Source organism: Aspergillus heteromorphus, assembly GCF_003184545.1.
Source record: "Aspergillus heteromorphus CBS 117.55 chromosome Unknown BO70scaffold_29, whole genome shotgun sequence".
Taxonomy (NCBI): Eukaryota; Fungi; Ascomycota; class Eurotiomycetes; order Eurotiales; family Aspergillaceae; genus Aspergillus; species Aspergillus heteromorphus.
The window spans coordinates 181,515-205,715 of NW_020290434.1; the positions used below are offsets into that span (position 1 = coordinate 181,515).

At 55.5% G+C, this 24,201-nt stretch overlaps 7 protein-coding genes across 7 annotated transcripts; 3 read left to right on the forward strand and 4 right to left on the reverse strand.

Moving 5' to 3' along the window:
- Positions 1-159: 159 nt before the first annotated feature.
- BO70DRAFT_298904 (RecQ family helicase MusN) lies at positions 160-4,710 on the forward strand (the record flags this gene model as incomplete). Its single annotated transcript, XM_025539622.1, has 4 exons — positions 160-322; positions 382-4,007; positions 4,067-4,145; positions 4,199-4,710. 4 exons carry the CDS (start codon positions 160-162, stop codon positions 4,708-4,710), a joined length of 4,380 nt encoding a protein of 1,459 aa, XP_025396066.1.
- BO70DRAFT_365275 (uncharacterized protein) lies at positions 4,693-6,253 on the reverse strand. The gene has a single exon (XM_025544025.1). It carries the CDS (start codon positions 6,157-6,159, stop codon positions 5,005-5,007), a length of 1,155 nt encoding a protein of 384 aa, XP_025396067.1. The 5' UTR covers positions 6,160-6,253; the 3' UTR covers positions 4,693-5,004.
- A 656-nt stretch (positions 6,254-6,909) lies between these two features.
- Positions 6,910-8,888, forward strand: BO70DRAFT_125955 (telomere maintenance protein PBP2). Its single transcript, XM_025537988.1, has 3 exons — positions 6,910-7,695; positions 7,767-8,661; positions 8,741-8,888. Exons 1-3 carry the CDS (start codon positions 7,213-7,215, stop codon positions 8,761-8,763), a joined length of 1,401 nt encoding a protein of 466 aa, XP_025396068.1. The 5' UTR covers positions 6,910-7,212; the 3' UTR covers positions 8,764-8,888.
- Positions 8,889-8,968: 80 nt separating this feature from the next.
- Positions 8,969-10,252, reverse strand: BO70DRAFT_389711 (uncharacterized protein). Its single transcript, XM_025546098.1, has 2 exons — positions 9,937-10,252; positions 8,969-9,702 (listed from the first exon to the last, which is right to left on the reverse strand). The coding sequence occupies exons 1-2, from the start codon at positions 10,118-10,120 to the stop codon at positions 9,173-9,175; spliced, it is 714 nt and encodes a 237-aa protein (XP_025396069.1). The 5' UTR covers positions 10,121-10,252; the 3' UTR covers positions 8,969-9,172.
- A 223-nt stretch (positions 10,253-10,475) lies between these two features.
- On the reverse strand, positions 10,476-15,293 carry BO70DRAFT_432056 (FG-nucleoporin NUP159; the record flags this gene model as incomplete). The annotated part of the gene is made up of 4 exons (XM_025548287.1): positions 10,476-10,845; positions 10,914-14,397; positions 14,450-15,143; positions 15,207-15,293. 4 exons carry the CDS (start codon positions 15,291-15,293, stop codon positions 10,629-10,631), a joined length of 4,482 nt encoding a protein of 1,493 aa, XP_025396070.1. The 3' UTR covers positions 10,476-10,628.
- Positions 15,294-15,896: 603 nt separating this feature from the next.
- pup1 (proteasome core particle subunit beta 2) lies at positions 15,897-16,891 on the forward strand (the record flags this gene model as incomplete). The annotated part of the gene is made up of 3 exons (XM_025540515.1): positions 15,897-16,036; positions 16,137-16,184; positions 16,253-16,891. Coding segments are annotated over exons 1-3 (813 nt in total), but the record flags the coding sequence as incomplete, so codon positions are not given.
- Positions 16,892-17,138: 247 nt separating this feature from the next.
- Positions 17,139-21,561, reverse strand: BO70DRAFT_389714 (class I SAM-dependent methyltransferase). The gene is made up of 8 exons (XM_025546099.1): positions 21,488-21,561; positions 21,304-21,383; positions 21,075-21,236; positions 20,318-20,973; positions 19,269-19,613; positions 19,170-19,226; positions 17,381-19,106; positions 17,139-17,341 (listed from the first exon to the last, which is right to left on the reverse strand). Exons 1-8 carry the CDS (start codon positions 21,511-21,513, stop codon positions 17,253-17,255), a joined length of 3,141 nt encoding a protein of 1,046 aa, XP_025396072.1. The 5' UTR covers positions 21,514-21,561; the 3' UTR covers positions 17,139-17,252.
- Positions 21,562-24,201: the final 2,640 nt, after the last annotated feature.

The window sequence follows — 24,201 nt, forward strand, 5'->3', positions numbered from 1 at the left end:
CCCAACCGAAATTCCACCACTGCCCCAGAGCCAACGTGGGGAGTCCCAGCCGGCCAGACAGCGAGCTTCGCGATCGGTGATTCCCAGCCCGTCACTCGGACAGCAGTCAGAAACGATGTGGACGACACTGCCAAGGTAGAATCCGACACAGACTCAGAAATGGCCCGGTTGCGACTCACGCCGGGGTCGGGACGAAAACCGCGGATGCTCATTCTCGGCCACAATGAACCCGTCGCGCGCACACCGAAGGCTCCGACGAGTCGCCCGTATGCAGAATCGCCGGCGAGAAAGCGGGAGGCCGTGCAGGATCAGGGTATCAAAGGTACGGTAGCAGACATAATAATCCTTGTCGAGAGATCCGCAGCGACTTACGCCTTGAAGACAACCACAGCTCCCCTGCTCAATTTACTAGCCCCGATTCCCTGTTCGTGTCACCGTTCGAATCCAAGCGAGGTATTGTCAAGAAATCACCAGCAGCGAAGATCGACATCGACACGATAGACTTAACTGGCGAATTCGATCCCACGGCGTTTTCGTCAAGCACATATGATGAGTTTGGTGAGCCGAGTCGGCTATGGACCGAAGACGCGGCATTTCGAAAAGACCCTGTCGAGAACTTCGAGAAGCGTGGGAAGAAGCGGAAGAGCGATGAATACGTGTCTGATCTGGTCTCGCCCCGGAAGAATGGCGCGAAAGCGCGCTCGCCCTTCAAGGATGATAGCCTGACCATCTCGACACAAAACATGCACAGGAAATCCCCGCGAACGACCAAAACCGATGATAAACCCCTTCGCGCGAATAAACCGGCGGCTGCCACTTCCCATTCCCATTCCCGCGCGGGCTTTGTCATCGCCGACTCTGACGAAGATGGCGATGATAATTTGTTTGACGACTGGATGCAGAATGAGGATGGGCCAACACTGGACTCCCACGAATCTCTATATCCAATTCTGCCGACAGAAGATAGTTCGGATGAGCATCCGGTTGCCAGCCCTGTGAGAAAGGCCAAACGTTCTTCACCACAAGTATCCGATGCGATGGATGTCGTCCCGTCCAGTACTCGGAAATGCAAGAAAGAGATACATACCAGTCCTGTACAGATATCTCGTGTACCTCCGTCTACCAGCATCCCAGCTTCACAACCCCAGAACAAAGATGTGACGAAGTTCATGTCTTTCGCGGCAGAGGCTCTTGACAGAGTGATTGCAAGCCATAGGGACACCCTGACGAAGAACTCGGAAATCGTATATGAGCGGGCAATGAAGGGAGAGCTCGCCCCTGATTTGATTACCGAAAATAAGACTCTCACGGACAGGATCGAGGCAATTGAATCTTTGAAGCAACTCCGGGTCACCTATAAGACTTGTGAGTCCAAGAAAGAGGGGCTAAAGAAAAGGATCATGCAGGTTATAACACAAGGTCGGGATCCGCACAAGATGCCAGAGCTAGCAGAAAGCCGAGAAGTTTCATCACAGTTGGAAATGGTCGGGGCGGACATACAAGGTCTGCTTGCACGATCCAAGTTGCTATCGTCTCTGGAGACTTTGAAATATGAAGCCCCCTGGCGTGCTCCAGAGCCCCTGAACCTGTTGTCTGGCCAACCTTCTTCAAGGCCAGCGAGTATCAGGGAGGACAGCTACCTACACGATGCGGACACATTTGTGGCTCCGCCCTCGCGGCCACCTACACGGCCAACGATGGACTACAATGGCCCACGCTCTGAAACTTCCACTCGTGTATCAGAGCTTTCCTTCAAGAATACCAACGGAACCTCGAGTCACAGAGCTTTTGACTACGATCACCCTACGACGCTGGATGACGACGACGTTTTCACCAGGACTATGGGCTCGCCCACACTACCTCCTGCAGAGGCAGACGAGTTTGACTTGGACGATGAGGATATGCTGGAGGCTGCCGGGTTTTTCGATAACACATTTTCGACGGACAATCACGACCCTCACAATCGCAAAGTTTTCGCTGAAACGTCTGGAAACGTTTCTCGGTTGCCAGCGTCACAGAAGCCCCAAGGTCATAATGCTCTTTGGAGTAACCATGCGTGGTCCAAAGACGTGAGGAACGCTTTGAAGGACCGTTTCCATCTCCGCGGGTTCCGTATGAACCAGCTCGAGGCTATAGACGCTACTTTGAGTGGGAAGGACGCATTCGTCTTGATGCCTACGGGTGGCGGCAAATCTCTGTGCTATCAGCTGCCCTCCGTTGTGTCTTCTGGCTCGAGTAGAGGAGTCACGCTTGTGATATCGCCACTTCTCAGTCTAATGCAGGACCAGGTCTCCCATTTGAAGAAGTTGAATATCAAAGCGCACCTGCTGAACGGAGAGACACCGAAAGAGCAACGTCAGTGGATAATGAATACGTTGTCGAGCTCCCTGGCGGAGGAAGACATCGAATTGTTGTACATTACACCGGAGATGGTCAACAAAAGCCAGGCCGTCATTCGGAGCTTGGAGAAACTCAACCGCAGCGGCAGGCTTGCGCGCATTGTCATTGATGAAGCGCATTGCGTCAGCCAGTGGGGACATGATTTCCGCCCCGACTATAAAGAGCTGGGGGGGCTTAGAAACCAGCTATCGGGGGTTCCTATGATGGCGCTGACTGCGACAGCCACGGAAAATGTCAAGGTCGATGTCATCCACAATCTCAAAATGGAGGGTTGCGAAGTGTTCTCTCAGAGCTTCAACAGACCGAATCTGACGTACGAGGTGCGGGTCAAGAAAAAGGGAGCGGAGCTCCTGGCTAGCATTGCCAATACTATATCAACCTCATATAAGAACAAGTCTGGCATCGTCTATTGTCTTTCGCGCAAAACTTGTGAAAAGGTCGCGGAGCAGCTCCGGGATGAGCATCGCGTCAAGGCAGAGCATTACCACGCTGGTATGGACTCTGAATCACGTGCAAAGGTTCAGCAGAGCTGGCAGGCTGGAAGGACTCATGTCATCGTCGCGACGATTGCGTTTGGCATGGGAATCGACAAACCGGATGTACGATTCGTGATCCACCATAGCATTCCCAAGAGTCTGGAGGGATACTACCAGGAAACGGGACGTGCTGGTCGAGACGGGAAGCGGTCCGGCTGCTACCTCTATTACTGCTATAAGGACACGACAACTCTAATGAGCATGATCGACAAGAGCGATGGCAGTAAGCAGCAGAAAAACCGACAGCGACAGATGTTGCACAATGTCGTACAATACTGCGAAAACAAGAGCGACTGCCGAAGGGTGCAAATCCTCGCCTACTTCAACGAGTACTTCCGTCGACAAGACTGCAATGCCTCCTGTGACAATTGCAAATCTGATTCGGTTTTCGAGCTCCACGACTTCTCCGAGTACGCCGCTTCTGCCATCAAGGTTGTGCGCTACTTCCAGTCCATTGAAGACAAGGTGACGCTGTCTTACTCGGTCAACATCTTCCGCGGGAGCGTGAAAAGGTTCAGGTCCCCTCAACACCGACAGGCCACTGGCTATGGAGCCGGTTCGGACCTCGAACTGGGGGAGGCAGAACGGCTGTTCCATCGGCTTCTTGGGGAGGGGGCTCTTGTAGAAGAGAACGTGGTCAATGGCGGTAAATTCGCCGTTCAATACATCAAGCTGGGACGGCGTGCCGCTGATTTTGAGAGCGGCCGCTGTAAACTGAAGCTCGACGTGCGCCTCTCGCCGAATGGAAAGGGTCGAAAGCCGACTGCAGCTTCTCGAGCAAGCAGTGGTAAAGAGTATCATCCGCAATCTACGAATGTCTCATCGCCTGTACAATCCGCCAACCAGCGTCGTCTGGCTCGCTTCCAATACCGCGAGGCCGGAGGCGAGTCTACGCAGGATGAGGACAGCGATGGCTTTGAACAAATTCGAGTCGCCGGCAAGCCACGCGCAGAACGAAGGCGTACTCCTGGCCCGCCAATCACCCAAGACCACAGGTTTGATCAGCTCGACCCTCTTCATAAGGCCGTTGCGGAAGACTTCATGGTCTACGCCAAGAACTATTGTCAGGACGTGAGTGTTCCCATATAACAAATACTACCTCGAAGGATGCACTGACTAACTCCCAACAGCTGGTGCTACAGAAGGGCCTTCGCAATCAACCGTTCACCGACAGCATTCTGCGTGAGATGGTGATTGTCTTCCCCAAAGGTAGGAGACCTCCTCTTTCAATGGTATCTGCAAGCAGAACTGACCTTCATCAGACATGGCGGAACTTGCTCGAATTCCCGGCATCGATCCGGACAAAGTGAGCCGATACGGCGCCCAGATCATGAAACTCATCCGCGACACGCAGCGCCGTTACGTGGAGTTGAAGAAGGAGCAGGACGATGCCGACGGGGTGGTCCCGGATCCAAATCATCACAATGTCATCAACCTCACCACCGAGGATGAGTACAGCGACGGTGGCATCTTTACGGACCATCCGTCGACCTTCAATCTGGACGAGACGGTGTCCAGTCGGTATTTCTCGACCCAGGCGGCCGACGATGACTCTGACGATGACGAGCCCAGCAAGACCAGTAAAGGGAAGTCTCGTAAACGCCAGTCCACCAAGCGCCCTCGTCGCCAGAATAATACCGCCCCCAAATCCCGGGCCAAGACCCCGGGAGCGAGGAGGAAATCCGGCGATCGCGCCGAGGGCCGTTCCTCTTTCGCCCGAAAGAACACGAAGACAAAACAACCGAGCAGTCGAATCGGGATGATGCCCATCTGATGGGGCTTTTGCAAGTGCAGCGTTTCTCGGATCTCATGACGAACTTGATGGTATATTTCGGGGTGACAGTTACGGGTTTTCTCTTGTTGCCTTCCATGCATGTACAGGCGTTACGCTGTCCGGGGAGGGGGTTCACCAAGCATTGGCATGATTAATGTACTAGGCGCCTTGGCTTTTTTTCCCGAGCGAATATATACAGCCTGCATTTCTTCCCTTCCTGTCATTTCCTTTCCTTCATTTATACCTTAGATGTGACGTGATGTGCATATATCAAGCGAGCAAAGAGGAGAATATTCAATCGTCTAACGAGCGCCCGAAATCGATCAACCGCAGCTTTCTCGCGTCGCGGGGATGGAACTGCGCCACTTTGGCTCTAACTAAAAACCGGGACGCGGCAGATTCTCGGGGAAGATCAATGTAGGAGGAAGAGGAGCTTGCCTCTAGCAGCTTATCGAGAAGGTTACGCATCTCCAGGCCGGCCGCTTCCCTCCGATTAGAGGCCTGGTCGTTGTTCCCTTGCCCCGATTGCGATTGGCGAGGAGGAAGAAGCTCATCGATCCGCCGTTGACTGGTATCAGGATCCGCCGCCGGCTGCGCCGCCCTCGGCTTTTTCGGTTTCCCGTGATTCGTGTAGCCCAGTTGCAGCGTGGCATCCGAAACCCAGGGCGCGTCTCCCACGGTAGGACCGCCGAGGGCCTCCGCGGCCAGCATCGACGCGAGGGAGTCGTCGACAAACTTGTACAGGGCGGTCTTCATCTCCTCCGTCGAGGAATCCAGGTCCTCCTGTTTCGTCGTCTGCTGGTCCACAAGCTCGCGCGCGAGCTGCGCAGCGGTCTTCTTCTCCTTGCTTGCTTTCTCGCTACCCAGGGTCTGGATCCGTCGTCGCAGGCCATCGCGGATGGAGTGCGCGTCGCGCAGATTCGCCTCCTCGGCTTTCAGGCGCTGGCGGTTAGATGATAGCTTCTCGGCTGTCATTGCGATGGATACTTTGCTCTCTTGCACTAGACGCATCGTCTCCTCGATTGCGACTAGAGAGGGTAGAGGCGATCCCGGGGCTGGGAACTGCGTCTCTGATTTCAGGAGCGATTCATAGGCTTTCTTGGCTCGGCGGACCTGAGCCACCCGTGACCAGGTGTTGCTGCCTATTTTGGAGAGGTCGAAGGTGTTGACCTCGCGTAGCTGGGCTTGGAGTGTTAGGATTTGGGTCCTTGGTTTGTCTGTTGGCGCGGGATGGGGTGTTTGGAGACTGGGACTGATACATACCGTGCGCAGATCATCTTCTTGGCGCTTGACTTGGTTCTGTAGGTCGCGTAATGTGTCGTCGAGTTTGCGGTTGTAGGCTTGTAGCGTTGCCGGGCTGATTGTCTGCGTCTCGTAGAATCCCTCGGCGCGTTGGCGCTTCTCCGCGAACCGCCGCACTTTGTCGACGGTTTCTGGGGGCACGTCCATGGGGTTGATGGTTCGGTGGGTGGGAATGGTGGCGGATTGGAGTAAGGTGTAGTTCTTGATTGCTGCAGCGTGTATCTCCCCTCCTGTGTCTCAATATCAACCGTGGCAGGTGGTGGTTGTACATTGGCATCGCTGCTGTTTTGCATGGGGAGCACGTGAGCGCACGTGAGGGTCAGGACGCGTTGCCGGACAAGGACTAGCGCGGGTGATGCTGGCCCGACGTGACTAAGCGGTCAGGCGGAGTTGAGTTGGGATCGCAACTCGCAACTCGCAACTCCTCTTCGTCTCGTCTCAACCTCATCCATCCATCCATCCTCACCGCGATATTCCCATCTCGCCTCTCTTCCTCCATCATCCTCCCCCCCTCCTTCTCCTCTTCTCTCATCCCCCCCCCTTCCATCGCCGTCGCTGCCCCCAGCAGACCGCTTTTCTCGCTTCGACCTTGATTTGACTCGCGTGTGCTATTCCAGCCTCGTGTGGGAGACCGTGTAGCCGACCCGTCGTGGTGCTGTCCGTCCAAAGGAGTCGCGTTTTTTTTTATAGAAAGGGAAACAAAGGGATAATTTGGGCTTCATCTTCTTTCTTATTTGGACTCTTCCCCATCCCCGCTGTCCATCCTCCGACCCTCTGAGCACTCACTCCGTCACCACCTCCCGACCCGATTGGTTTTGTTTCCTTCTACCCTCTGCCTCAAGCACTGCTTCGCTCTGCCGAGGTACATACCAGGCCCGTCAAACCCAGCATCATCTTTCTCACTCTTCCTCGTCGGCCCTCCTTTCCAACATCCACTCCACACCACCACCAATTCTTCCCAGTCCTTCCAAGCACCAGCACCAGCACCAGAACCTCCCTCTCCACCCGATTCGCCAGCACCAGCAAGTTTTATTGGGAACTCCTGGTGTACATAGTCGCGCAAATAAAGCAGAAGAGAAACAGAAGAGAAAGCAAAGCAAGCAAGCAAAGCAAAGCAAAGCAAACAAGCTCAAAGCTGTTCTGACCACGTCGACTTCCTGCGTAAGTGAAGAAAGCAAACACAAAAACGGAACCTGCATCATGTCTGCCTCTCCGTCCGCATTGCAATCGACCAAGCGTCCCTTGGAGGATCCCTCCTCGCCGTCCGGTCCCAACGACCAGCCGGAGGCCAAGCGCCCTGCGCTGGACAAAGTAGTAAAGGCCGATGAGTCCGAGGCGTATGCCGATGTGAAGTCGGAGGCGCCCCCCGTCGTGGCCGATGACCAAGGTGATGTCGTCGTCCCGGATGTCCACGCCGAGACGCAGCCGATCCAGTCGACTGCCTCTCACGGCGAGGGCAGCGGCTCCCAGGCCGACCAGCACCGTTCCCAGGACGAGTCGAGCTGGATCCACATCCGGGCCGTAATCTCCAGCCAGGAGGCTGCCACCGTCATCGGTAAAGGTGGGGAGAACGTATCCCAGATCCGTCGTGCGTCAGGCGCCAAGTGCACTGTCAGCGACTACACCCGTGGTGCCGTGGAGCGGATCTTGACCGTCAGCGGCCCCCAGGATGCTGCGGCGAAGGTGGGTTCCGCGCGAAGTCGCCCTGATTGATTGATGTTGCGCGATGGCGAAGCTAACCCTGGATGTCCTAGGCCTTCGGTCTGATTATCCGTACCCTCAACAACGAGCCCCTTGAAGCCCCTTCCACTGCCCAGTCCAAGACCTACCCCTTGCGTTTGTTGATCCCCCATATCCTCATTGGTTCCATCATTGGCAAGGGCGGCAGCCGTATCCGCGAGATCCAGGAGGCCTCCGGCGCCCGTCTCAACGCTTCCGATGCCTGTCTCCCCCTGTCCACGGAACGGTCCCTCGTAATCCTGGGTGTTGCTGACGCAGTGCACATCGCTACCTACTACGTCGCCGTGACTCTGGTTGAGCAGCTGACCGAGCGCTTTGGCGGCCCTGCTGCCTCGGCGTATGCCACGCGCAGCGGTGGTCCGGCCGGTGCTGTCCCTGGAGGCATGCAGGTGGTGCCCTACGTGCCCCAGCCCGCTGGAGGTCAGTATGGCCACCCCGACACCTTCAAGCGTCACAACCAGCACCCCAACCGCGGCGCGGCAGGCGGCTATGGCGTTCCCTACTTGCACGGCGGCCCTGCGGCTGCGACCCCCGTTGCCCAGCCCGCATCCATGCACTACGGCGGCACCCCCCAGACCCCGTACGCCGGCGCTGGCCCTCACCAGCCCGCTCCCTACGGCGCTCCCCAGGCGGCGCAGGCTCGTGGCGGCGCTGGCCCGACCCCGGCAGCCCCCGTGGCCGGCGGTGCCATGCCCGGCCAGCCACTGACCCAGCAGATCTACATCCCCAACGACATGGTCGGCGCGATCATCGGCAAGGGCGGTGCCAAGATCAACGAGATCCGTCACCTGAGTGGCAGCGTGATCAAGATCAACGAGCCCCAGGAGAACAGCAACGAGCGTCTGGTCACGATCACCGGCACGCAGGAGTGCAACCAGATGGCTCTGTACATGCTGTACTCGAGACTGGGTGAGTTTTCGTCCCAATCTTCCTAGCTGGCAAATGACTGGCAATACGATACAACTGGCCATATGCTAACACCCCGCAGAGAGCGAAAAGCACCGCATCTAAGCCCGGGGGGTGAGTTGAGTCTGCTTCTGCTTTTGCTTTTCCTGTTTCGTCCGTCCGTCCGTTCCGTTTACGTTCCCGGGACAAATTGTTCTTCCTGTTCGACAACAACAACATTTTCCGGTGTGGTGTGGCTCTGCTTTGGTTTTTTTTTTTTTTTTCCCTCTTCTTTTCCTTGAGTATGGCTTTTCGGGTATATCTGCTCCTGCTCGTGTTTTCTTTCTTCCTTTGAGGATTTTCTCTTCCGGCTGTAATGTATTTATTGGAAAAGCGCTCTTCTCAAGCTCCCGTTAATAATATGTTCTACCCAATTATTGCTCGTTGTACATTCTTCCCTCTCATACATACACACATCCACCCATGCACCTCCCCACCACTCATCTGCCCATCTGCCCATCTGCCCATCTGCCTATCATTCCACCCCCCTAAAAACCACATGCCTCATCACCACCTCCCCTCCCACCCCCTTCAGCATCACCTCCCTAAGAGGCTGAATCCCCCTCCCAAACGCCTCCGTCTTCTTCGCCTCCAAATGTGCCTCCAAACTCTCCCACCCAGCCACAACCACCATCCCCCACGCCTCCCCAGACGGACTCCCCGCATGTTTCCTGACCCCGGGCCTTTCCACCTGCCCCATGGAGAATGAGACGGGTCCTGCTGTTCCCGCGGGAAGATTCTCGAGGAGTTCGCGACGGAAGGAGATCATGTTTTCGTGCACGGCGGCGGTGGCGGTGGCAGTGGCGGCTTCGTGGCCGCTGATGGTGGTGGGGAAGGAGGGGGTGAAGAGTTCGGTTATCGGGTTGGTGGGCAGGGTGTTGGCTAGCGGGGGTGTGAGGGTTGCGAAGAGGGTCGTTATGCTTGGTTGGTTGTCGTTATCAGTTGGGAGGAAGGGCGAAAGGGTGGTCGCTGTGCTTCCTGTGCCGGAGTGGGCGTCTTTCCAGTCTGTTGTTTGTTCGGGGTGGGTTGTTAGTATATGATTCTGGACCGGAGCTTCCTAGGTCTTTCAGGTTGGACTGGACAGACAGGCTGTATGTGTGTGTATGTATATATGCATATACAAGTGTAAATAGATAGAATATCACCCCCTCCCCCCTTCCCCCAACCCAACCCAGCCCAAAATCCACCCCGCCCCTCCAAAACACAAGCCAAAGAAAAAAAAAAGAAAAAAAAACTCACCAATAACCCAAACAATCCTCCCCTCATCTTCCACCGTCCTCCCCCACGCGGAGCTCAGATATCCAGCCTGCTGTTTCGCGGCGCGGAAGTGATCCAGCAGGGCGGCGCCGGGTTCATTGGCGGGGTCTTCGGGTTTGACGCCGGGGGAGACAGGGAAGGAGATGAATTCGGTGACGCCGGACATGATAGATATTATTTTTCGCGGTGTTTTGGGGGGGGGTTGTTTTCAGAAAGTGGCAGACAGGGCAGGTTTTGAATGGGAAACTTGGGGAGGGAGGAGGATAGAGATTAGAGGGTGAGGTAGGTAGATGCTGTGTTGACTAACTACTGATCAAGGTTGATGGATGGATGGGGTTGACGTGACGTTGCGGATGATGATGTCAGTTATGCCTTAGGCAGAAATCTTATATATGCCGTATAGTTAACCTACCATGTAAGGTCACTACTGATAGCTACACGCTACGCTACAGAGTAGTATGCTGCACAACTGTAAGACTGTGTAGCACGATCACATTACCGCAAATGTCGGCCCAACATGCCAATCCGAACACCCACGCACACATAAATCCGCTCCTATGTACAGATAACGCTACCCAAGGTCGAAATGCCTGTTGCACCACGCCACGCCATGACCCGTGATTTTGGTGTTCGTAACAGACGACAAGAAACAAGACGATAAGAATAGTAATACGCTACAGATCATCCACGCCGCGCACCTTGGTTTTCTTCTCGCCGATCGCCCGCTTCAGACTGCCCACAATGTGCTGGCGCCGCTGCAGCTTGGTCTTCCACTGGGCGCTCTCCTCCTTGCTGACCAGCTCGCTGGCGCCTTCCACGCTGCGAAGCCGGCTCCCGGTGATGCTGGATCGGAAGTTGCCGCGCGCGGCGGAGTCGGGGGTGTGGTAGGCGCTGGAGGGGCCGTCGGCGGATCCGGGCGTCGTGGGGAATCGGGTCGCGCCCTTGCGGGGGTCGTGAACGGTGAGCCCTCCCGGCTGGCTGCCGGAGCTGATGTGTCGATACCCAGCTTCTTGATCTGGGCTTCCAGGACGTCGATGTCGCTGCGCTTGCTCTCCGCCATGTTCATCATGGTCGCAATCGTGGATGTCACGGCCTCCACGGTCGGCCGTCTCGTAGCCTGCCGCGATCCATCGGGGCGAGGGGCATCGGCAATCTTGGCCCGCAGCAGAGACACCGCCGATTCAAGTTCTGCCAGCTTCGCTTGGATATCGGTGGATGCAGTCCGGAGGTCCTGTTGGAGGTTCGCTTGTTCGGCGGAAAGGGGCGCGGAAACAATGGCTGCAGCATCCGTGTGAGCATCCAGAGTCTTCCGGATGCTGGCACACTGGCCCCGAAGGGTCAGGATGTCTTTGCTCAGGAGCTCTCGGCAACTTTCCAGCTTCTCCTCCACGCCTTGCACGCGCTGTTGCTCCAGCGAGCCAGCCAGCATGACAACCCCTTCGTCAAGCTTCTCGATATCGCACAGAAGTAGCTTCTCGTCCAGGATGTTAGCCGGGTGGTCCTCCTTCAACATACCAACCCAGTCCGCATTTTGCGACTGTCTCTGGTACAGAAGGAAAGCAGCCATGGACCGCGCGTTGATTCCCAGAGTGTCCACCATGGAGTTAATATCGCGGTACAGCCGCTCGATCTGTCCCGGGATACCGGGCTTGGTTGTCTCGCCAGCGTAATTCTGGTGGGGCAGGAAGGGGTCGAGGGTAGGAACGGGCTCCAAAGGCCGTGCAAGATCTGCACGAAGCCTCTCGTCCTCATCGTCGTCCGAGAGCGACTGGGCCTCCTCCTCCATCTGCTTCGCTTGAGCTCTCCGAGACTCCTTCGGAGAAGGCTGCGGTCTCAGCAAGCTTTCGCGTCGTGCGGTCTCCGTGAGAGATGCCTTTCTAGCAGCAAGTGTGCTTCCAGGGGCCTGGTGCTTGCCAATGGGCTTCTGGCCCGGGTGCTTGAACCTGGTCTTCTGGGGACTGCCCCGGACGGGACTAGGCGACCTTGGAGGCTCCCGGTTTTGGAACGCCGGAAACACGGGTTTGCCGATCTCGCCAAACAATGTCCGCTGCTGCGGAGGTTTGGCAGCTTGCGAAAACACGTTAGAGGTAGTGCTAGATCCGAATTTGAAGGAGCTTTCAGGAGTGTCCCCAAAGCTTGCTTCCGGGGATTCGGGTTGGCTGATGTCTCGCGAGACGTCCTCTCCGCTATCAGCGAAATCAGATTCTTCATCCTCCTCACTCTCTCCTTCTTCATCCTCCTCATCCTCCTCTTCCTCCTCATCCTCCTCATCCTCCTCACTTTCCTCTCTCTCCGACTCATCAAAATCGGAATCTTCGGGGACTGGGGCGGATACCTCCTCGGGTGCTGCTGGCTTTTTGATAGTGAAATCAGGAGGCAACGGGGCATCTTCAGCCTCCTTCTCTATCTTCTTAGGTTTAGCCGTGAAATCCGGGGGTAAGGGTGCATCGCCTCCAATGTCCGCCGGTGCAGTCTTCGGCTTCATAGTAAAGTCAGGGGGGAGTGGAGCTTCTTCGAATGAACTCTTGGAAACGTTCGACGAGGCAGAGGTGTCGCCTGGGCCATAGGAAGTTTTGCTAGTAGAGTCGGGCGGCAGAGGGGTTTGTATCGAGGCGACGGGTGTACGGTGGACATCCTCCGATGGTGTCTTCGTTGAGGGGGGTGTGGCAATGGCAGTCTTTTCGGAGGGGGGAGACAAGGGGCTTGTCACTTGCTTCGCAGGTGTACCATTTCCAAACATCGAGAAAGGCGATTTGGAGGTCTGGGGTTGGCCAAACGGATTCGGGATTTGCGAGTTAGAGCCAAACACTGAGGACGGCGAGGAAGTGGGTGCCCCGAACAATGATGATGTCTGCTTAGGTTCGGGGGCAGCAGCCCCGATTTTCGACGGCGCCCCGAACAACGATGAGGTCTGATTAGGCTTGGGGGCAGTAGTCCCGATCTTGGACGGCGCCCCGAACAACGATGATGTCTGCTTGGATTCGGGGGCAGTAGTCCCGATTTCAGAGGGCTGTCCAAACAAAGACGGCGCCTCCTTAGGTTCAGGCTTCTGAGCAGGAGCAGGCTCATCATCCATATCGTCCATCGAGTCAGTTGGCGGGCTAGTTTTGTTGCTGCTAGATACCATATCATCCATGGATTGGCCCGAAGTAAAGAAGCTGTCTGCTTTTTCGGGCCTAGGAGCATCAGTAACAGCGCTACCATCACCCTTGAACATAGATCCAAGTACAAATGGACTCGATCCTTGTCCAAACGCTCCCTTTGACTCGGTTTGAGGGAAAGCAGTCTCGGTCTTAGCCTGGCTACCGAACGGTGACGGGACCGAGGGCTTGCCGAATGGGTTTTCGCCGCCACCTCCCATACTAGCAAATGGCGAACCTCCTGCCGGCTTTGACGCCGCGAGACCACCGAACCCGCCTGTGCTTGCGCCTGCAAATGAGCCGAAGCCACTCCCAGCACCACTTGCCGATGCGCCGAATGGAAGAGGTTTGGCGGGTGTTGACGGCTGGCCAAATGTCGATGCGCCACCGCCCATTGCTCCAAAGCCAGATTTTCCGAAAGCCGGCTGTCCAAGGGCATTAGGAGTGCCGAAAGAAGTCCCAGCCTGGGATGGAGTCCCAAAGGAAGGCGCACCGAATGACGATGTTCCAAAAGCCGGCTGTTGGCGAGCGCCCAGCGGGGAAGGACTGCCAAAGCCAGGTGCACCAGCGGGTTTCCCAAATGCCGATGATCCTAGAGTGGACGGGCTACCAAACGATGACTGTCCAAATGCAGGCTGCTTGGGAGGCTCGGGCTGTGCTGGCTGTACAGGCTGTACGGACTGCTGTTGCTGGGTCTGAGACGCCATACCGCTGTAGGGGATCTTTTGCCGAACAGCATCCGAGTATATGAACCACCAGGAGGAGAGGCATCCTTCGTTGTTGAGGAGCAGAAGGTTTGGTACAGGGGTCGAGCTCTCAGCGATGTCCTCGCCTGCAATAGGAGCTATCACATTTTCTGTACTAGACAGGTCAGTTCCCAAACCAATCACGGAGGTCTCATCCGTAGAGTCCTTCAAGGGAAGGGAGGCTCTCTTCGTGTCATCGTTCACTTCTGTCGTAACAAAGAGCCCTGTGGTCGCCTTCGCAGCATCATCGCTAGCCAACGGTTGATCGGCACGGGTGATCATGCATACGTCGGTGGACGCTGTGGAGGATACGATGAGGGCGTCCTTCAGATGGGGCTTGTAGTCTCGGAGGCGCGCGATGAATTGGTAGGCGGGGGTGCGCTTGACGCCGAAGGGCATGCACAATTCGGGCAATTTTTGGATCAAGAAGGGCGCTTGCTTCCTTCGGGTGATAATGTAGTAGGAAGAAGAAGGCGTCTGGCCCATATCATCCTCCGCGGCGTTAGACGTGTACACCATCAAAAAGATATCATTCTCCAACCAGGCAATAGACGACACTGCATACAGTCAGACATGTAACGATCGATACATCTTTAGCTTTCAACGTACCATGGCAGTTGTCTTCAAGATCAGGAGGGCGCGGAATGGCATCCTTCTGGGCACCCTCGGGAGTCAGTTGGAACGCGGTACCATCTGCGAGGCCGGCCACGAGTTGCTTGCCCTTGTTACTCCAGCAAACCGTGCTGACTCCAGACTTCAGGACCTGGCCACTCGCACCCGAAACCAGGCTGCCTGCCTTGATGTTCGCTATGAGAAGGTCGCCGCCCGTCGTGACGAGCGCAACAAGGGATGAGTGGGCGTCTTCCGCCGGCGCAGGATTGGGGGCAAGGAAGCGGAAGGTGGTGCCATTGGTGGGGATGGACAGAGCGGGTTGCGCATTTCCTTGCAAGAGACTCTCCGTCTGGAAGACCGACAGCTGCGCGCCGTTCTCCGTAGCCAATACCAAGGCGCTGTCGCCCGACGCGAAGGTGATGTGTGTGGGTCGCGCAGGGAGGGGAATTGTAGCTTGCGGCTGAAATGGCTTGGTCTTGACCTTGTCTTCGCCGGTCGGTGCCGATATGGCCGCTCGAACAGCGGAGGTGGTGGCGATATTCAAGGTGTCAGGGCCAGCGCCGACAACGACGCCTTTGGTGGGCGCGACGGCCAGAAGAGAGCTGGTAGGGGCCGGAAGGGCATCTTCGGGCCAGGGAGTGGGGAGCAGTCGAATGTTGCTGTCGCTGGACACGCCTTTGAAGCCAACTTCCTATTTGCCACGACTGGGTCAGCCTCGAATCGATCCAGCACCACGCGCTCTGTTGCGACATACCTCCGCAAAAACATCCGGGAGCTCGGGTCCCAATTCGAGAGGAGCGCTCCCTCCGGCGGGGGCGGACGCTCCAAAGCTGAAAGCCATTCTGAGTCTGTCGTAATCGGCTGAGATTGAACGCGGACGGTCGCCTAAGGATAGCCTGGGTTTAGGAGCATGGGGAGAAGGCGGACTTTGCGGCGAAGATGAAAAGGAGCGACGCTGGAGTGCTTGAGGACTCCGGTTGAAGAGCTTCCAGGTGCGCGCAAAAATCTTGACCACCTCCCCTTGAGGGAAGGAAGCAAAGCTGAGGGAATGGGGGTTTCAGGACCCAAGAAGACAAGGAAATGACAGCACGTCCAGAGACTGACTGCCTGGGGAGAAGCAGCAGAACGGAGGTGGTTGTGAGCGCCAACGGATCCAAAGTCGGGCGATCTTCAACCACCGGACAAAAACAGCGGAATTGGACCCCATTAGATAATACCGCCTGCCTGAGGCCGCCACCGTCAGGCGCCCGGAGCTTCGTCACTCGAACAGCTCCTCCTCGCCGTCTCCGCCATCAATCCACCCTCCGTCCACCCAGCTATCTAGCTATAGCTTCTCTCCTCTCGCTCTCACTCTCTTTCTCGCCCACTTTCTCTCCCTTCATCCTCCTGAGCTCCGACTCCCCACCACTTTCGCCTCCCGCCTCCCCCGTCCAGCTATTATCCCTCCACGCCGTCGCCATGACCGGCTTCGATTTCTCCAACTACAACCGTAACGCGGCCCTCCACGCCAAGGGAGTTCCTCTCCCGAAAGCCACAAGCACCGGTACCACGATTGTGGGGTGCATATTCGACAATGGCGTTGTGGTAAGTGTCCTCCGGGGTCGATGGAGAGGATGGAGAGGGAGAGAGGAGGGGGTTATTATTGACGAAACTCACTCAACTCACACATCCATCATAATCACAGATCGCAGCAGATACCAGAGCCACCAGCGGACCGATAGTAGCAGACAAGGTAAACCCAAAAGCCTTCCCAGAAACCATACCCGTGGCTAACCAACACACCCTCCTCCACGCGTCCAGAACTGCGAGAAACTGCACTACATCTCGCCGAAGATCTGGTGCGCGGGCGCCGGAACGGCCGCGGACACGGAATTCACGACCGCGCTGATCAGCTCGAACGTGGAGCTGCACTCCTTGTCGACGGGACGGCCGCCCCGAGTGATCACGTGCATGACGATGCTGAAGCAGCACCTGTTCCGATACCAGGGACACATCGGGGCGTATCTGGTGGTTGCGGGGGTTGATCCGACCGGGACGGGCCTGTACACTGTGCACGCGCACGGGTCGACGGACAAGCTGCCGTACGTGACCATGGGGTCTGGATCGTTGGCGGCGATGTCGGTGTTCGAGTCGATGTGGAAGCCGAATCTGGACCGCGAGGGCGCGGTGACTCTGTGCGCCGAGGCTATCAAGGCCGGTATCTTCAACGATCTGGGCTCCGGTAGCAATGTCGATGTGTGCGTCATCGAGAACGACAAGCCCACCCAGTTGCTGCGGAACTACATGAAGCCCAATGAGCGTGGCCAGAAGGAGCGCAATTACCGCTTCCCTCAGGGTACTACCGCTTACTTGAACCAGAAGGTTATCAGCAAGGAGGACATGCGGAAGTATGTTACTGTTGAGGAGGCTTCGGGGGATTCTAACTTGATGGAGGTGGATATGTAGATTAGCGCGTTGTTACGAACAGGGGAGAGAGTCCATGGCTTGTTGGTTTTGCGTGGCAGAATTATGTCTAAGTACTCTTATCGAAATCGGGGCTACTCATGAATAAACATTATGGTTCACTTGAATTGTAGGCTGGCACCGGAGGCTGATATAAAGCCGGTCTCGTATGTAGAGAAGTATTACGTCTCGACATAGGTATCTTATATACGCCTTCAGAGGCATGTATGGGTATAGGTATGCTCTAATTTTCTATGTACAGTCCCAGGCACAGCCCGAGTTTCATGTGGTTTCATAGTCACCAGATAGTGCCCATGAACCCGTGGGGTGAATATGCCCCATCACAAAGACCTCCATATCACTCAAGCCACTGTTGTTGACGTTGACTTATAGTCGTTTCCATCAGATCAGCAAAAACATCCGGTCCCCCAATCTCCTTCATCAGCTCTGTAATGTACCTATGCCGGCTAGGCGTGACATGCATACCCCTGCGTCGATACCTTACCACACCAGCATGGTACATGGCGCGGACAAGACTCGGCTTCACCGGGGCGCCATGTTTCACCAGGAAGACATACAGCCAATGGATGAAGCCGAAGGAGCGACGTGGATTCAGGCGCTCGGCACACGCCACCGAGTCGGCGAGAAGATGGATCATCGCCAGGGCGACATGGGGGTCCATGGAGGAGGATCCAGTTTTAGCCCCGTGGCGGACGAGTAAGTCCTCGGGATCTTCTGGAATGTACTCCCACGCCGTGGAGATGACCAGCTTGAGCGGAGTATGGCAATCCAGAACACGGAACAGGGTCCAGATGTCTCGCGAATTGCCGCTTCTGGCGATATTGATCGCCTTCTCGATGAAGCTGGGTGATGTGACGTCGATGTTCCGCGAGATTTTCTCAAACTGGCTGTAAAAGCGAGTCTTGATATCCTGGAAGGCGTCGGAGCCAAATATTTCTTCAAAGGAGACGTCCGAGGACTCCATCACCGTCAGGTTGTGTCGCGTCGACTTGACAAGAGCCTTTTTGGTCATCATGTCAGCAGCCAGCACTAGGAGACCATTAAAAGGCAACTTCAGATCGAGAAGGTCGTTCCTGAAGCTATTGAAGAAATCATAGCCCTGATCGTACATCCTTTCTCTTTCGTAAACACGAAAACATCTCATGATCGGCCTATCAGTAGGCCTCTTATGTTTGATCCAGGGTCCTCCTGAAGGAAAGCTCTTGGCGAGTGACCGCAAAGCCCATAGACGGATAATGACTTGCTGATGCGGTGCGAAGGCGTGATTGCTTGGAGCGATATGAGAATCAAAATGCCCCCTTGTCCATCTCTTTGACGACGCAAGGTCCTCAATGTTCTCAGCCTTGGTCAAGCATTTCTGCCACCGTTTCAAAGCTTGGTTATTCTTCTCGAAAGCCAGAGATTCCGTGATCGATATGATGGTAGCAGTCGCAACACCAGGTTTCAGCTCGCTCAGCATCTCATTTGCGTAATCCTCACCCACTTCGACACGCAATCTCTCGGGGCATCCCAGCCAATCTATGATAAACAGGGACGCCCACGAAGAGCGACGAGCCCCCCGAGGAGACGCCAGACCTCTGGCACCCACGATGATGCTTTTCGCCAAGGGCAAGTTTTCATACATGCCTCTGTCTCGGATAGCTCCGAGCCACGTCTCAACGATATCCTCGTTCAGATGCCAATGACCGTAGATATCGCACCGGCCAATCGCATCCCACATCCTCTGATCTATCTCCGTCACCCTAAGCGGGGGCGGTATCCTGCTGTCCTTCTTCGACGGCACCCAACCTGAAATCTTCTTCAGCATAGCTTCCAGCTCATCCGGAGGTATCAACCCAAGCTCCAGAGCCCGTGGGACAGCATCAAACAGCACACTCCATCTCATACAGTCCGAAACAATCAGTTCAATCACAGTAAGATAATTCCGTGCTCCCCGAACATTGAGCTGCGGGTCATCCAGAAACAAGGCCAGCTCCCCAACCCCCTCACTCCCCCCAACCGTCGTCGACAAGAAATGGTCGAATATCAGCTGACTGTACCCTGGCTCTCGAGCCATATTGATTTCCAATTCCTTCACCAGACTCTTCGCAGATTCCACCGTGTCACACCTCAGCAACCGCTCCTTAAACCGTCTGCCGCGCGAATCCTTCTCCGAAACCGCGGATAGCATCGATGATGGCTCCTCGCGAGCCTCCCATGAAACATGATCATCATTATAACCAGACACTGACGTCGGCGTTGTCGTCACAGGTACAACCGGAGTCGACATCGGAGGCGCAGGCGGGGGCGGGGGCGCACCGAACCGTAAAAACTGCGAACCTATACGGCAACCAAGTCAGCCACAGCCTCGAACCCCCAAATATGCGCAATCCCTCTCACCCTTCCCTGAACTCCCCCCATCCGCCCACTTCAAATGCTCCTTCCCATTACGCCCAAACAAACAAGCGATATCATCCAGCGGGCCGGCACCCGCAATGACTGAGAGGGAGGTATTCTTGCGCCTAGCGAGCCGTCTCCTGGCCTCCAATGGGCCCGGGACGCGGCTCTCGTAGCGTCGTTGGCCGTTGGCCGCGAATCGACGGAAGGTGGAGATCAGGAAGTCGTCGCTGATCCAGACGTGGTCGGTGATGCCGTGCGACGAGGGGACCGAAGGCTGGAGTACATGCCTGCAGGCATGTCTGCCGAAAGACATGGGCGCCTGCGTGCGGAATTGGCAACTGGGTTCAGTCCAGGCCTGTCGGGGGGGTGGTTTGTTGGATTGGATTATTGGCAAAGTCGCGGACCGGACGGAGGAGCTCTTGCCCGGTTGGGCGGATGAGTCAGCGGGTATTGGCTGGTGCGGGTTGGTCCGTTCTCGTCGGTCACTTATTTATTGCCTGGTGAGGAAGGACGTCAATCATTTCAGCCTTGTATGGCTGGCCTTGATGGGCTTTGATTTTGAGTGTGTTTTTGCTGGGCTTTCCGGGCATGCGTGCTAACGCCTGTTCTGGACGTCGGTATCCGCATCACGCTGCTAGATGTCTTTCATGGACACAAGAACTGAAGCATGAGAGTATATACATTTCGGACAGCATATTTGCAAAGCCAACTAGTACAATAAGAAGAACCCCCACACGCCTTGCATGCACTAATCTCTCTGCAGCCAATGGTATCTTATGCTAATGCTAGCCATCACAGTAACAGGGCGAAAGATCAAATTCAAAGACCACTAAACACCAAGAAAACGCCCAACCCCAAGAAAGGAAAATGGTGTAAAAAAAAAAGAAAGCTATCATCGCTAAGAAATAGGTACTTATGACTGAATGCTTTCGTCTTATGTTCCTGGTGGCGCAATCAACAGAACTAAGCCCCCTCAATGAAGAAGAGGACTCATTCGGCCGTGGATGGTTTCCTCCCCGTCACGACGTGATAGTTCAGATACGCATGAACCTCACGATTCTGGACAGACTTTCTCACATCGACGAGAAAGACCTCGATTTCGGGCTTCGACCAGCCCAGAATACTGAGGGGCTTGTAGGACCAGCCGGCGACAGCTTCCATGATATTTGTCTCGCTCCATGAGCCGATCATTTTGAGGTGCGAATCGCCGGGCCACGGATTCACGGGCACTTTGACGACCCGCTCCTGGACATCCACGAAGCCGACGTCTCGCATCCAGCGGACCAGGCGATGAGCCACGCGGAATTGCCGCGGCGGGTCGGAGACCTGCCCTGACCGGACGTGCAGGTCCATGAGATCCTGCAGGGCGTAATCGCTGAACTTCTCGTCGTCCATCGGGGGCATGGTCCCGTCGTCGCATTTGGGTATCGGGTCGAACTCGTGGCTTTCGACGTAGCCGCCGGGCGTGAGGTGTTTGAAGCTCAGCCGCAGCAGGTCTTTGTATGATGATAGGGCGCCGGAGAGGTGGCCGACGTGGACGAGGTCGAAGTGGTCAGGACCCCAGAGCCAGTCGTCCTCTGTGGCGTCGTCGACGATGAAATGCACGTTTTCGGGGACTTCGTTCGGCTGGACGGGCGAGAGATCGGTGCCGATGATTTCGGCTGTGGGAAATTGGGTTGCTACGGAGAGAGAGATAGGATAGTGTGAGAAATGAGCCGTCTTATAAGGTGAATCGAGGGGAGGAGGGGGGAGGGGGGGGGAGGGGACGACGGATTCTTACCCAATTCGATAGGCCAAATACCGGAGCCAGTGCCGATATCAAGGATCCTTCTGGGGTTCTCTACCGGGGCGAAGAACAACTGTCCGCTGTTGATGATTTTGAGCATGTGGTGTTGCAGGTCCATGCGGTCTAGCTCTTGCTCGTCGTTCGGGTACAGGTATGCTGGATGGAATATTCAGTCAGGTCATACGGTCTGGCTCCGGCAGAGGTCGGAGTGGCCTAGACGTACCGCCTTCATGATATCTGTGGTATCGTCTTCCATGTTCCATGGGGTAGTCCATTACACTCGCAGTCAAGGACTGGGTGTCACTGTTGGAGACACATTCAGCAGCGGCACATCAGCAGGAGCACAGCGGCAGACACTCTTGCGTCTCTGTCTCCTTTGGAGCGTGTGGACTGTGTCATTGACTTACTCCTGACGGGTTGATTCCTGAGACATGGCGTGTTAGTAAAATCACACGTCTGGGCGATGGAATGCAAGATGTAGACAACGGTTGATTACACCAGCACGGGTGTCCCGAGTAATAGTATCAACGGCATCAAATAGGGTTCGCATCAACGCTCAGAAAGGGAAAGGCTCACAGCCGACCTGCCACCAGTCATCTTGGGTCCTAGCGGGCTTGGGAACTGGGGCCTTGGGGGGGGGGGCAGCTCGCGAGTGGGGTGGAAAGGGTACGTAGTAGTACGTCGGCAGTATCCCAGACCAGGGTTCGGTCAGGGTGGGTGCTGGAGAACGAAAGAATAGCAATGGCGATAGTGAACGTGATGAAGATGAAGATGGTAAGAAGGCGACTGAGACTCTCAGACGGAAACGAATTCAATTGCGACCCAAGTCCAATTATAATAATAATAATAATAATAGAGCGCTAATGAAGATCCTGGGAGGGAACGGTAGAGTAGTAGTTAGTGGGAGAGGAAGGATTACGAGTACCCGTTACTGGATGGAGGCATGGATTGGCAAACATCAAACTTCGAAGGCTTAACCCGACAATGGAGCACGTCCGGGCCGTCATGTATTTAAAGTGCCCGCTGTCCCCCAGCACTCGGGGATCCAATGATGCTAGACAGGGGGGGGGGGGGGGGGGACATGGTGGGTATTGGGGGGCAGGAAGAGGAGGAGCACCGTCGGTTCTCTTTTCCCCAAATTCTTTGCCTGAACCCGACAGGTTGGATTAAGTTTGACTTTAGCAGGATGGGGAGAATCCCTAATCCTGTTCGAAGTTAAGTCCGGATATGATAAAATAAAAATTAAAATAAAAAAAATTAAAATAAAAGGATAACCGGCGGGATAATCACCATAATTAGGGGGCATTGATGGTACTTTGGCTGGACCTGGACCTGGTACAGGCCCTGGTCTAGTCCAGCCTGAGAGTCTGAGAGTCTGACAGTCTGACAGTTTGACAGACAGTCTCACTACCACACCATCCAGCGCCGAGACAACTTGTACCCACGGGCAGATTCCGCCATCATCAGGGTCGTCGACGGTCGTGGCTATACAGCGGCGCACCGAGTGGGCGGTTCTGGGCGGGTGGCGCGAGGACAAGACAGAAGGCACCCATTAGAATGCCCCATATCCAATGTCTAATCCTAATCTCCCTGACGTACCTGAGTCCTGGGCGAGTCAGACGTACCTAATTCGACTTTGACTTTTGCATTGTTCGTTGCGGTACGATGGGGGAAAAAAAACGGGGGTCGTACTCACTACAGTACCACCACCACCACCATCCCGTCCTCAGTCCTTCGTTCTGCCGACCAAGGCCAGTCAGACAGACCCGGTTAGCTTCTCAAGCTAGTGGGGAAACAATAACAATAACAATAATAAAAGAAAAGAAAAGAAAAGAACCCCAAAGCAAAAACCACCCTCGGAAAGTTTTCTCTTTTCTGCAGTTGCCGCTCGGAAAGAACGGGTACTACCGTAGGTAGATTGTCAACTTACGATCCTTTGGCTTCCTGCAGGGGTTCTCTGATCACCCACGGCCGCCGACGGCGGCCAGATGGGCTGGGCAATCGGCCATTCCCAAGACCAGACCCAAGAAACCATCTTCAAGGCGTGCGGCAGGCGCAGCGGCATAGCGATAAGTATCTACACACTAGCATCCAATAATTGCGTCCCGAATGGAGCGATGAACAGCGCATAGGTCACCAAGATCTTCCAGTTCCTGTGCATTCTGACTCCTCGTCTTTTCTTTTCTTTTCTTTTCTTTTCTTTTCCTTTCCTTTCTTTTGACGTTGCATCTCTCCTGCTGCCACTGGGCACCGACGCCCTGGTTACTGGGTAGAGACCGGGCTAAAAAGCACGGGCGTCCCAGTCTGCCGGGAACCACAAACCAAACGGGATGCCAACCACTATCCATCCATCTATAGTATAGTAACTAACTTGGTAGCCCTGGGTCTAATAAAATACCGAGATGCGCTAATCAGGGGGGACGCTGGTCGGTCGATATCACAACTCCTCGCCAATCGGGTTGGTTCATAGCTCAGCTGATGGCTAGATGTAAATAGACATCGGGTTACATCAGACATACCCCGGGAACTTCTTCGGACTTTGTCGACTCCATACCTACTTACCTAGACAGTAAGTGTGTATCGAGGTAGGCAGCCTTCGCAGCATAGCCGAAATACCTATTGATCTGATATTCCCCTCCCTGCGCAGTGCGCGGTGGGTACAAGGGAGTACGTAGCCAGTACCTCCCAATGGGGTAGTGGTACAACCCGAGAGGCCTGAGGACGGGATGAATGATCTTCAGCCGAAACCGGGACCCAATGGGTGTTGGTGCCACCCTGCTGGAAAAGTCCCATCCATGGGATCTCCCCATGATCCGACTGGGCTGAATTATTCGGGCGGTGTTGCTGCGCATGCATGCATATTGTTTGGCCTCGTCCTCCCGATGTCTCTCGGTAGAAGTATCCACCTAAGTAGGTACGCTGAGTAAGTAGACCAGATAAGCCCGCGCAATTTACCTTTGACTCGACAGAAAGTCTAATAGATTGACAGGTATCGATGAGGGTGCGAAACGCGCATCTTCAGCGAAAGGGCAGGCGGGTTACTTTCTCCCTCCTCCCCACCCCTAGCCTGCACCTCGCCGCAGCTCGTTGCAGTCTCGGGGAGAAGCCGTTCCTCTCCCCG